The 12,809-nt window shown below is 42.4% G+C and overlaps 1 protein-coding gene across 1 annotated transcript in view; it reads right to left on the bottom strand.

Annotated features, from left to right (window-relative positions):
• The window catches only part of LOC110169104 (cadherin-related family member 1), a 71,735-nt gene extending 62,545 nt beyond the window's left edge, over positions 1 to 9,190 (bottom strand). The window contains exons 1-5 of the mRNA XM_055150244.1: positions 9,130 to 9,190; positions 6,886 to 6,981; positions 4,399 to 4,544; positions 2,004 to 2,054; positions 78 to 167 (exon numbers count right to left, since the gene is read on the bottom strand). Of these exons, the coding sequence (XP_055006219.1) occupies positions 78 to 167; positions 2,004 to 2,054; positions 4,399 to 4,544; positions 6,886 to 6,981; positions 9,130 to 9,190 (444 nt within the window). The remainder of the gene's footprint in view (positions 1 to 77; positions 168 to 2,003; positions 2,055 to 4,398; positions 4,545 to 6,885; positions 6,982 to 9,129) is intronic.
• Between the last annotated feature and the right edge of the window lie 3,619 nt (positions 9,191 to 12,809).

Below are 12,809 nucleotides of genomic sequence, written 5' to 3'. Positions count from 1 at the left end.
TTAACCAGTGCAGGTCTAAACCAGGTCTAAACCAGGTCTAAACCAGGTCTAAACCAGGTCTAAAGTCCCGGTCTTACCTCTGGGATGCTGATTATGAAGGGCAGGTTCTGAAACTCTGGAGCTTCGTCGTTGGCGTCAGTGACAAAGATTCTGGCCGTTTCCACAACCTCAACATAAACAGACAAAAACATTTTAGATTTTACAAACTGAAAAAGAACAAAACTTCAGACAAAATGTGTTCAGATTTTACATTTACGTGACCAGAAGTTGTACCACGAGTTGCCAGACACGAGACTTTTACTCCTGTTTGAGTAGGACGAGTTTAATTAAATAGTTTTTCGCTCTTACTTGAGGAATTTTTGGACTTTTATTTAGGCAATTTATTCTGAAGAACCAAAACTAGACAAGATCTTAACCAGGACAAAAACTAAACCAGATCAACACCAGGTCTAACCCAGGACTAAAGCAGACCTGACCAAGGACTAAACCAGGACTAAACCAGGACAAAACCAAGGACCAGAAAAACCAGGACTAAACCAGGACTAAACCAGGTAAACCAGGACTAAACCAGGTCTAAACTAGGTCAAGACCAGGACTAAACCAGGACTAAACTAGGTCAAGACCAGGACTAAACCAGGACTAAACTAGGTCAAGACCAGAACTAAACCAGGACTAATCTAGGTCAAGACCAGGACTAAAACCAGGACAACACCAAGACTAAACCAGGACAAAACCAAGACTAAACCAGGTAAATACCAGGACTAAACCAGGTCTAAACTAGGTCAAGGACTAAACCAGGACTAAACCAGGTCAAGACCAGACTAAACCACTGACTAATCTAGGTCAAGACCAGGACTAAAACCAGGACAACACCAAGACTAAACCAGGACAAAACCAAGACTAAACCAGGTAAATACCAGGACTAAACCAGGTCTAAACTAGGTCAAGACCAGGACTAAACCAGGTCTAAACTAGGTCAAGACCAGGACTAAACCAGGACTAATCTAGGTCAAGACCAGGACTAAAACCAGGACAACACCAAGACTAAACCAGGACAAAACCAAGACTAAACCAGGTAAATACCAGGACTAAACCAGGTCTAAACTAGGTCAAGACCAGGACTAAACCAGGACTAAACCAAGACTATACCAGGTCAACACTAGGACTAAACCAGGTCTAAACTAGGTCAAGACCAGGACTAAACCCGATCTATACCAGGACTAAACCAGAACTAAATTGGGAGCAAATTGGGGGTGAGGCTAAACCAGAAGTAAACCAGGACTAAACCCGATCTATACCAGGACTAACCCAGGACTAAAGCAGACCTGACCCAGGACTAAACCAGGACCAAACCAGGAATAAATCTGTATTAAATAAGAGTGAATTGGGGCGAGAAAAAACCAGAACTAAACCGGACTAAACCAGATCAACACAAGGATTAAACCAGGACTAAATCAGGACTATACCAGAACTAAACCAAAACTAAACCCGATTTATACCAGGACTAACCCAGGTCAACAACAGGACTAAACCAGGACTAAACCAGGACTAACCCAGTATTAAAACAAGAGCGAACTGGGGCGAGGCTAAACCAGAACTAATCCAAGACTAAATTTGATCTAAACCAGGACTAAACCAGGACTAAACTTAGACTAAATTTGATCTAAACCAGGACTAAACCAGGACTAAACTTAGACTAAATTTGATCTAAACCAGGACTAAACCAGGACTAAACTTAGACTAAATTTGATCTAAACCAGGACTAAACCAGGACTAAACTTAGACTAAATTTGATCTAAACCAGGACTAAACCAGGACTAAACTTAGACTAAATTTGATCTAAACCAGGACTAAACCAGGACTAAACTGAACTCCCTCTGTTATACTGTAGATTGTGTTTAAGAACATTTGGATGTTTGTTTCCTGCTCCTCCAGGACTTTAATTAATTAAGTGTTGTTGTTTTTTTTAATCTGTGAATGACACGTTTAATGACGAATCTCACCTTGTTGCGTCCGTCTGTGATGCTCACAGACACAGAGATCTCATCCTGACTCTGAAAAACACAAAAACACAAAAACACAGTAAAACAGATGGTTTCAGTGAAGATGTAAATTCTCTTTTACAGTTTCAATCCAGTGTAAAGCACAGTTAAAGAGCTGCGTGATTTTGGTAAGAAAACAACAACAAAAACAAAAAACAACCAAATAAGACAAAACAAAACAAAAAACAATTAGTAAGTAAAGCCTTAGTCACAATAACTGGCACAGGTCCCCACAGGAAGTTCACGGGCGAGTTTTGGCCAAATCCATACGGGGCTCACAAGTGGCTCGTACAAGATTCCGAGCTCGTAGACGCCCCCTGAGCTCGTAGACGCCCCCGAGCTCGTAGACGCCCCCTGAGCTCGTAGACGCCCCTGAGCTCGTAGACGCCCCCTGAGCTCGTAGACGCCCCCTGAGCTCGTAGACCCCCTGAGCTCGTAGACGCCCGCCGAGACTTCGTAGACGCCCCCTGAGCTCGTAGACGCCCCCTGAGCTCGTAGACGCCCCTGAGCTCGTAGACGCCCCCTGAGCTCGTAGACGCCCCCTGAGCTTGTAGACGCCCCCTGAGCTCGTAGACGCCCCCCTGAGCTCGTAGACGCCTGTAGACGCCCCTGAGCTCGTAGACGCCCCTGAGCTCGTAGACGCCCCTGAGCGTCGCTCGTAGACGCCCCCTGAGCTCGTAGACGCCCCCTGAGCTCGTAGACGCCCCTGAGCTCGTAGACGCCCCCCTGAGCTCGTAGACGCCCCCCTGAGCTCGTAGACGCCCCCTGAGCTCGTAGACGCCCCCTGAGCTCGTGAGCTCGTAGACGCCCCCTGAGCTCGTAGACGCCCCCCTGAGCTCGTAGACGCCCCCTGAGCTCGTAGACGCCCCCTGAGCTCGTAGACGCCCCTGAGCTCGTAGACGCCCGCCTGGCTCGTAGACGCCCCCTGAGCTCGTAGACGCCCCCTGAGCTCGTAGACGCCCCCCTCGTAGACGGAGCTCGTAGACGCCCCCTGAGCTCGTAGACGCCCCCTGAGCTCGTAGACGCCCCCTGAGCTCGTAGACGCCCCCTGAGCTCGTAGACGCCCCCTGAGCTCGTAGACGCCCCTGAGCTCGTAGACGCCCCCTGAGCTCGTAGACGCCCCCTGAGCTCGTAGACGCCCGCCGAGCTCATCGGGAGGAAATGTTCATGCACATTTTTTCCTGCGTGCGGCCTACGGGCGGCAGCTCGTAGCAAACACGTATCTCACACTCACGGGGGAAGTGCGGGTCAAGTGTGCGTCACGCAGGTGTGTCGTACAGGTTTTTCCATTTTCTCACGCCCTGAATTCCTGCGGCCCACACACGGGTCCCGGACGGGCCAGTTGTGTCGTTCCTATGGGTCACATGCCTGGTGCGAGCTGCCAGGGTCACACAACCTGTATAACAGCTGATGCGATGCCCGTGCAGACGCACACGAGTCGTAGCAGCCGTACTGTACGCACCAAGTTTTCGCCGATGAGATGCCGCCCAAAGGGAAGGAAAAGGACAAGAGGACGGGGAAGGGCCATGACACCGAGGGCCCGGAGACTGCAGCAGGAGCAGGAGCCACAGCAGGTCCCCGGGCCGAGGAGGAGGAGGCATCAGAGACGAGGCCACAACATGATGGCCACAGGGAAGGAGACGACCCTCATGTTGTAAGAGCGTCTTGGCATCGCCATGGTCCAACCATGTGATGAAGTGTTGATGATGAGCCCAGTATTAAACAGCGCGGCGATAAGAGCCACATCTCCTCAGACTCTCACACGAGCCACGTGAGAGGCCTGTACTTTCCTCGTACAAACGACTAGAGTGCGTTGCAAGTGGCCCGTACGAGATTTTGACTTGTACGTGACCCTTGTTTGGCCCTTAAGTTTGGCGAACTATTGCCTCACGACAGTCTTAAGACCTGCACGACACTCGCATGCCCCACTTTGCTGAAATTTCTCCCAGGATCCCACAAGCCGCACTAGCACCACCCCTACGAAGCACTTAGAAAACTCTCTCTCCTCTACACAACCCCACGGGCCAAGATAATGTCAGCACCTGTACAGGTCAATCGCCCTTGTGGGTTATTGTGACTAAGCCTTAAGTAAAGTTTACTTATACAGCACTTTTCACAAACATAGGTCACAAAGTGCTTCACATACAAAAGATAAAAACAGCAGAATGATCCTTATTTTGGTCTTAAAATGTTGTATGTTCTTCATGATCCTGGGGTTTTTATTTTGCTATTTTGTCTGCAAATAAATCCCTCTTCCTAATAAAGAACTGGCTCCAAATTTACCCCTTTAACTGTGAGCCTCGATGAGCTTCATTTGACTGGAGCTGAATAATGAGTAAAAGTGAGTTTTCTGTACCTCTCTGTCCAGCTCCTGAATCAGAGTCACGTTTCCAGATTTGGGGTCGACTCTGAAATATTCTTTTGTTCCTTTGTCGAAGGAGAGACCGAACCTGACGGGATCCTGCTCCGGGTCTGTGCCGTTCAACACGTAGATCAGAGCTCCTAAAAACACACGAAAAAAACAAGAACTGAGAGAAGAAGAGTTTTCAACACAAAGAACTGAATGTGAAAATAAAGCAACACTCTGTAACTTTCTGCAAGAATCCACGGAAAAAGAAACATCAGAACATTCCCCAAGACAAGTCTAAACCAGGACTAAACCAGGTCTAAACCAGGTCTAAACCAGGTCTAAACCAGGTCTAAACCAGGTCTAAACCAGGACTAAACCAGGTCTAAACCAGGACTAAACCAGGTCTAAACCAGGTCTAAACCAGGTCTAAACCAGGTCTAAACCAAGACTAAAACAGAACTAAACCAGGTCTAAACCAGGACTAAACCAGGACTAAACCAGGACTGAACCAGGACTAAACCAGGTCTAAACCAGGTCTAAACCAGGTCTAAACCAGGTCTAAACCAGGACTAAACCAGGACTAAACCAGGACTAAACCAGGTCTAAACCAGGTCTAAACCAGGACTAAACCAGGACTAAACAGGACTAAACAGGACTAAACCAGGACTAAACCAGGTCTAAACCAGGTCTAAACCAGGTCTAAACCAGGTCTAAACCAGGACTAAACCAGGTCTAAACTCTAAACCAGGTCTAAACCAGGACTAAACCAGGTCTAAACCAGGTCTAAACCAGGTCTAAACCAGGACTAAACCAGGTCTAAACCAGGTCTAAACCAGGTCTAAACCAGGTCTAAACCAGGTCTAAACCAGGACTAAAACAGGTCTAAACCAGGACTAAACCAGGTCTAAAACCAGGTCTAAACCAGGACTAAACCAGTCTAAACCAGGACTAAACCAGGTCTAAACCAGGTCTAAACCAGGACTAAACCAGGACTAAACCAGGTCTAAACCAGGTCTAAACCAGGTCTAAACCAGGTCTAAACCAGGACTAAACCAGGTCTAAACCAGGTCTAAACCAGGTCTAAACTAAACCAGGTCTAAACCAGGACTAAACCAGGACTAAACCAGGTCTAAACCAGGACTAAACCAGGACTAAAACAGGACTAAACAGGTAAACCAGGTCTAAACCAGGTCTAAACCAGGTCTAAACCAGGACTAAACCAGGTCTAAACCAGGTCTAAACCAGGTCTAAACCAGGACTAAACCAGGACTAAACCAGACTAAACAGACTAAACCAGGACTAAACCAGACTAAACCAGGACTAAACTAAACCAGACTGAAACCAGGACTAAACCAGGACTAAACCAGACTAAACAGACTAAACCAGGACTAAAACAACAGGACTGACTAAACCAGACTGAACCATATTAAAACAAAATTGAATAGGGACTAAACTAGGACTAAACCAGATCAACAGCAGGACTAAAGCAGACCTCACTCAGGACTAAACCAAAACTAAACCAGAACTCAACCAGAAATCAACTAGAATTAAAACAAGACCGAACAAGGACTAAACCAGGACTAAAACAAGACTGAACAGGGACTAAACAAGAACTCAACCAGAATTAAAACAAGACTCACTCAGGACTGAACCAGACTAAACCAGGACTAAAACAAGACTGAACAAGGATTAAACCAGGACTAAACCAGATCAACAGCAGGACTAAAGCAGACCTCACTCAGGACTAAATCAGGATTAAAACAAGACTGAACAAGGATTAAACCAGGACTAAACCAGATCAACAGCAGGACTAAAGCAGACCTCACTCAGGACTAAATCAGGATTAAAACAAGACTGAACAGGGACTAAACCAGAACTAAACCAGGACTAAACCAGATCAACAGCAGGACTAAAGGAGACTTCACTCAGGACTAAACCAGGACTAAACCAGAATTAAAACAAGACCGAACATGGACTGAACCAGAACTAAACCAGGACTAAACAAGACTGAACCAGGACTAAACCAGGACTAAAACAAGACTGAACATGGACTAAACCAGATCAACAACAGGACTAAACCAGACCTCACTCAGGACTAAACCAATATTAAACCAGGACTAAACCAGGACTAAACCAGGACTAAACCAGGGCTAAACCAGGACTAGGACCAGTGTCAAAGAAGGACTGAACAAGTCCACGGAGACAGATTTTCAGTTTTATGTCACACTGTGGAACATTACAGCCAAAAGAACAACATTTCCATGGAAACAAGCAGGAAAATAACCTCCTCCAGGCCAAATAAGAGTCAGGTCTGTGGAGAGGCAAGCCAACGCACAGTAAAGACACGTTTTTTCCACAGGTTTTTGATGGAATAACAAGATCAGAAAAAAGTTACACACAAAGTTTTAATCGTAACTACCAAATATTGTGAAAATACAATAAAAATGTGTTCAAATTCTCTAAATTAATACTTAATTTTTTGTTTTTTCTTACCGACTTGCGTGTCTTCTGAAATACTGAACAGAGCCATGTTTCCGTTGTTGCTGCTCGGTCCATTGTCGTAAAAATATGGAGCGTAATCTGTTTGTCCTTTGGGAAAAAAAAGAAAATAAATAAAACAATAATTAGTGACAGAATTTTAAAACACGACTTCATTTAAAGATGTAACTTTTCTGCTTGTGCTTGTCTCCATGGAGATGATGTCATTTCTTTCTTTCTTTCTTTGGCGTCAAATGTTTCGTTTCCTCGGCGGAGATACACGCAGGTACAAGACAAGTTACAGGTCAGATCTGTGGAGGGATTTTCTGATTTTCTCAAACAAAATACGTGTAATAGAGCAAATGCCGTACTGTGGAACATTCGAAGCAAAGCAGTAATATCGCCGTGGAGACAAGCAGGCGGCAGACAAACCCCCAAAAGTTACACAGTGCACATTTAAAGGGAATGATTTATTTATGATTATTTGTTTATTTACGATTTTATTTATTATTTTAATTTTTTTATGATTTAATTTTTTTATATTTATTTGTTTTGTATTTTATTTTATGATTTTATTTATTATGGATTTTATTTTTATTTGTTTATTTATATTTATTTATTATGTTTTTATTTTTTATTTATAATTTAAATTTTATTACATATATTTTTTTATTTATTTATTATTTATTTATGATTTATGTTTAAAATCACAAACAGACCTGGAATTGTGTGTGTTTTTTTTTTTTTTTTTTTCACACGTTTAACACACAAACCCTGCATATTTAGACTGAGTTCTTTTCTCAAACTGAAGACACTCTGTTCCACCTTGTGATGTCATGTGGTGATACAGGAAGTGCTCCGCTGTGTTTTTAAACTCCACACACCTTCACTAGAATCATTTGGATCATTTCAGTCCTGGAATTGCCTGGAATCTCGACTGAACAAAAGGTAAAAGGAGCTGTGAACTTGAAAACTACAACTCCATGACATCACAAGGTGGAACAGAACGTTTTGAGCTCTGGAGATGTAAACAGACTAAAACAAAACACAACTGCAGGTCTGTTTTTGAGGAGGAAACAACATAACAACTACATGTCGCTGTTCAGTCTCGTTTTAGTCCTGGTTTAGTCCTGGTTCAGTCCTGGTTTAGACCTGGTTTAGTCCTGGTTTAGTTCCTGTTCAGTCTCATTTTAACACTGGTTTAGTCTTGATTTAGTTCTGGTTTAGTCCCTGTTAAGTCTCATTTTAGTCCTGGTTTAGTTCCTGTTCAGTCTCATTTTAACACTGGTTTAGTCCTGGTTTAGTCCTTGGTTTAGTCCTGGTTTAGTCCCTATTCAGTCCTGGTTTAGTCCTTGTTCAGTCTTGTTTTAGTCCTGGTTCAGTCCTAATTTAGTCCTGGTTTAGTCCTTGTTCAGTTTTGGTTTAGTCCTGGTTTAGTTTGGTTTAGTTCTTTATTTGTTAGTCCTTGGTTTTAGTCCTGGTTCCATTTTAGTCCGTTTAGTCCTGTTTCAGTCCTTGTTTAGTCCTGGTTCAGTCTTGTTTTAGTCCTGGTTTTTAGTCCTGGTTCAGTCCTGGTTTCAGTCTGGTTTAGTCCTGGTTTCTGTTAGTCTGTTTTAGTCCTGGTTTATTCCTGGTTTCCTTTTAGTCCTGTAGTTGTTTAGTCCTGTTTAGTCCATGTTCAGTCCTGGTTCAGTCTTGCTTTAGTCCTGGTTTAGTCCCTGGTTTAGTTTGGTTTAGTCTAGTTTAGTCCTGTTTGTTCATGTGTTTAGTCCTGGTTTAGTCCTGATTTAGTCCTGGTTCAGTCTCGTTTTAGTCCTGGTTTATTCCTGGTTTAGTCCTGGTTATTCCTGGTTAGTCCTTTCAGTCTTGCTTTAGTCCTGGTTTAGTCCCTGGTTCAGTCCTGGTTTATTCCTGGTTTAGTCCTGATTCTGTCTTGGTTCAGTCTCGTTTTAGTCCTGGTTTATTCCTGTTTAGTCCTGGTTTAGTCTTGTTTTAGTCCTGATTTAGATTTTTAAAAACACCATTTATTTCTCTGTAAAATCACATCTAGAATAGAAACTCTCGGTCACACCACACGGGGAGGATAAGACATCAGAAGTGGCATGAACAGAACCAAAAAAATAAAAAAAAATAAGGCAATTAACTCAAATTTTTCACTTTTAAAATGTTTAAACGTGAATAAAAATAAAGCCACTCTGAGACGCCTTATTCTCACGCTACGGGATTAGTCTAAGTCCACCCAAGTCCTTCCAGTCTTACCTGAGCCAAAATGAACCAACAAAATGAGCAACAGAGCGCGCGTTTTCTTCTCTTTCTTCATCCTGGAGGGAGGGCGAGGAAGACCATTGAGAAATTTGAGAAGAAAAATTTTAAAAAAAAAAGTTGAAATTTGAAATGAAAATTGTTTTGCGAGGAGTTTGGAGAAGGAGCCGAGAGAGAGAGATAGAGATAGGAGCTCCGAGGACTAATCCATGACGCAGCCTCGGAGACTCGGGCGCGGTGCGTTCGAGGAGCGGGGGAGATCTGAACTTCACCGCGTCTCTGAAGGAAGGAAAGGAGGCGAGGAGGTAGGAAATAGGAGCTAGGAGAGAGAGAGAGAGAGAGGGAGAGAGGGAGAGTCACACCACCAGGAGAGAGAGACGAGGGAAAATATTAAAGAGCCAATTTCACGCTGTTTTTAAACGTTTCCTCGTCGCAAACACTCCGCTCCACCTCGTGATGTCATGTGGTGATGCAGGAAGAGCTCCACTGTGTTTTTAAACTCCAAACGCCTTCGTTTTTTTAGTTTTCGATGAATAATGGAAAAAAAAAAAAACAGATAATGTGTCTCGTTTCCGTGACTTAAACTGACTGTGACTGAACCAGAAACCAGGACTAAACCAGGACTAAACCAGGACTACTGAACCAGGACTCCAGGACTGAACCAGGACTGAACCAGACTGAACCAGGACTAACCAGGAAACCAGGACTGAACCAGGACTGAACCAGGACTGAAAACCAGGACTGAACCAGGACTGAACCAGGACTGAACCAGGACTGAACCAGGACTAAACCAGGAACCAGGACTGAACCAGGACTGAGGACTAAACCAGGACTAAACCAGGACTAAACCAGAACTGAACCAGGACTGAACCAGGACTAAACCAGGACTACTGAACCAGGACTACTGAACCAGGGACTGAACCAGGACTGAACCAGGACTAAACCAGGACTAAACCAGGAACTGAACCGGACTAACCAGGACTGAACCAGGACTGAACCAGGACTGAAACCAGGACTGACTAAACCAGGACTGAACCAGGACCTAAACCAGGACTAAACCAGGACTGAACCAGAACTGAACCAGGAGGACTGAACCAGGACTGAACCAGGACTAAACCAGGACTACTGAACCACTGAACCAGACTGAACCAGGACTACTGAACCAGGACTGAACCAGGACTAAACCAGGACTAAACCAGGACTGAACCAGGACTGAACCAAACTGGACTAAACCAGGAACAGGACTGAACCAGGACTAAACCAGGACTGAACCAGGACTGAACCAGGACTAAACCAGACTGAACCAGGACTGAACCAGGACTAAACCAGGACTGAACCGGGACTAAACAACTATCTTTGTAGAGGCAGTAGGAGTATTTGTACTGTAGTATTTAGCAGTAGTAGTAGCATTAGTAGGAGTTAGTAGTAGTAATAGGAATAGGAATAATAGTAGTAATAGTAGTAGTATAGTAGTAATAGTAGTAGTAATAGTAGTAGTAGTAGTAGTAGTATTAGTCATACATAGCAGGTCTGTGTTTGTACAGGCAGTAGTAAAGGAGTAGTAGTAGTAGCAGTAGTAGTAGTACTGTTAATAGCAGTAGTAGTATTAGTCATAATGTACATATCAAGTCTATGATTGCACAGGCAGTAGTAGAAGTATTTGTAGTATTAGTTGTAGTAGTATTAGTCATACATATCCGGTCTACGATGAGGATGATGATGATGATGACACTTCCTGTTTTCACACGTTTAAAAATACACAGTGACGTTTTTTCAGTCTGATACAAATGATGCACAACAACAGGAGTGCAGTAATACAGAGTAGAAGTACTGTAGTAGTTAGTACACTAGTCAAACAAGTATGTCTATTGTACAGTGAGATTTAAATATATTTTAAAGTATTGCTGTAAATTATTGGTAGAAATTGAGAATTATTTATTACATTTTGACATTTTGATTTAAAAATGTCTCTGTGTTTGTTCTATAAAAGTCTTTGACACGAGTTTTAGTCTGAACAGTTCAGAAAATGAATCATGACAAAATGTGATTATGTCACACTTAATCTGATTAATCTAAAACGCAGTAGTAACAGTGGGAGTAGTAGTAGTAGTAGTAGTAGTAGTAGTAGTAGTAGTAGTAGTAGTAGTAGTAGTAGTATATGTCCAAGTAACTACTTGTGGATTAATCAAGTTTGTGAATCTAATAGTAACACTGGCTGGGGATAAGGTTAGTAGTACTAGTAGTAGACACAGTGTATCAGCAGTAGTAGTAGTAATTTTGGTAGTAGGAGCTTTGGAGTAGTAGTAGTAGTAGTAGTAGTAGCAGTAGTAGTAGTAGTAGGTAGCAGTAGTAGTAGTAGTAGTAGTAGTAGTAGTATAGTAGTAGTAGTAGTAGTAGTAGTAGTTTTGGTAGTAGTAGCAATAGCAATAGTAGTAATAGCAGCAGTAGTAGAAGCAGTAGTAGTAGCCATAGCAGCAGTAGTAGTAGTAGTAGTAGTAGTAGTAGTAGTAGTAGTAGTAGTAATAGTAGCAGTAGTAGTAGTAGTAGCAGTAGTAGTAGTAGTAGCAGTAGTAGTAGTAGTAGTAGTAGTAGTAGTAGTAGTAGTAGTAGTAGTGTAGTAGTAGTAGTAGTAGCAGTAGTAGTAGTAGTAGTAGTAGTAGTAGTAGTAGTAGTAGTAGTAGTAGTAGTAGTAGTAGTAGTAGTAGTAGTAGCAGTAGCAGATAGTAGTAGTAGTAGTAGTAGTAGCAGTAGTAGTAGTAGTAGTAGTAGTAGTAGTAGTAGTATAGTAGTAGTATAGTAGTAGTAGTAGTAGTAGCAGTTAGTATAGTAGCAGTAGTAGTAGTAGTAGTAGTAGTAGTAGTAGTAGTAGTAGTAGTAGTAGTAGTAGTAGTATAGTAGTAGCAGTAGTAGTAGTAGTAGTAGTAGTAGTAGTAGTAGTAGTAGTAGTAGTATTAGTCATACAGGTCTGTGTTTGTACAGGCAGTAGTAAAGGAGTAGTAGTAGCAGTAGTAGTAGTACTGTTAATAGCAGTAGTAGTATTAGTCATAATGTACATATCAAGTCTATGATTGCACAGGCAGTAGTAGTATCATAGTATACGATGAGGATGATGATGATGATGACACTTCCTGTTTTCACACGTTTAAAAATACACAGTGACGTTTTTTCAGTCTGATACAAATGATGCACAACAACAGGGAGTGCAGTAATATAGAGTAGAAGTACTGTAGTAGTTAGTACACTAGTCAGACAAGTATGTCTATTGTACAGTGAGATTTAAATATATTTTAAAGTATTGCTGTAAATTATTGGTAGAAATTGAGAATTATTTATTAAATGTTGACATTTTGATTTAAAAATGTCTCTGTGTTTGTTCTATAAAAGTCTTTGACACGAGTTTTAGTCTGAACAGTTCAGAAAATGAATCATGACAAAATGTGATTATGTCACACTTAATCTGATTAATCTAAAATGCAGTAGTAACAGTGGGAGTAGTAGTAGTAGTAGTAGTAGTAGTAGTAGTAGTAGTAGTAGTAGTAGTAGTAGTAGTAGTATATGTCTAAGTAACTACTTGTGGATTAATCAAGTTTGTGAATCTAATAGTAACACTGACTGGGGTAATGTTAGTAGTACTAGTAGTAGACACAGTGTATCAGCAGTAGTAGTAGTAATTTTGG

Source organism: Boleophthalmus pectinirostris, unplaced genomic scaffold (assembly GCF_026225935.1).
Source record: "Boleophthalmus pectinirostris isolate CB_2022bp ecotype Guang Dong unplaced genomic scaffold, ASM2622593v1 HiC_scaffold_14, whole genome shotgun sequence".
In the NCBI taxonomy this organism is placed as follows: domain Eukaryota; kingdom Metazoa; phylum Chordata; class Actinopteri; order Gobiiformes; family Gobiidae; genus Boleophthalmus; species Boleophthalmus pectinirostris.
The sequence above is the reverse complement of the archived record's forward strand: the minus strand, read 5'-3'. Positions and strand labels throughout refer to the sequence as shown.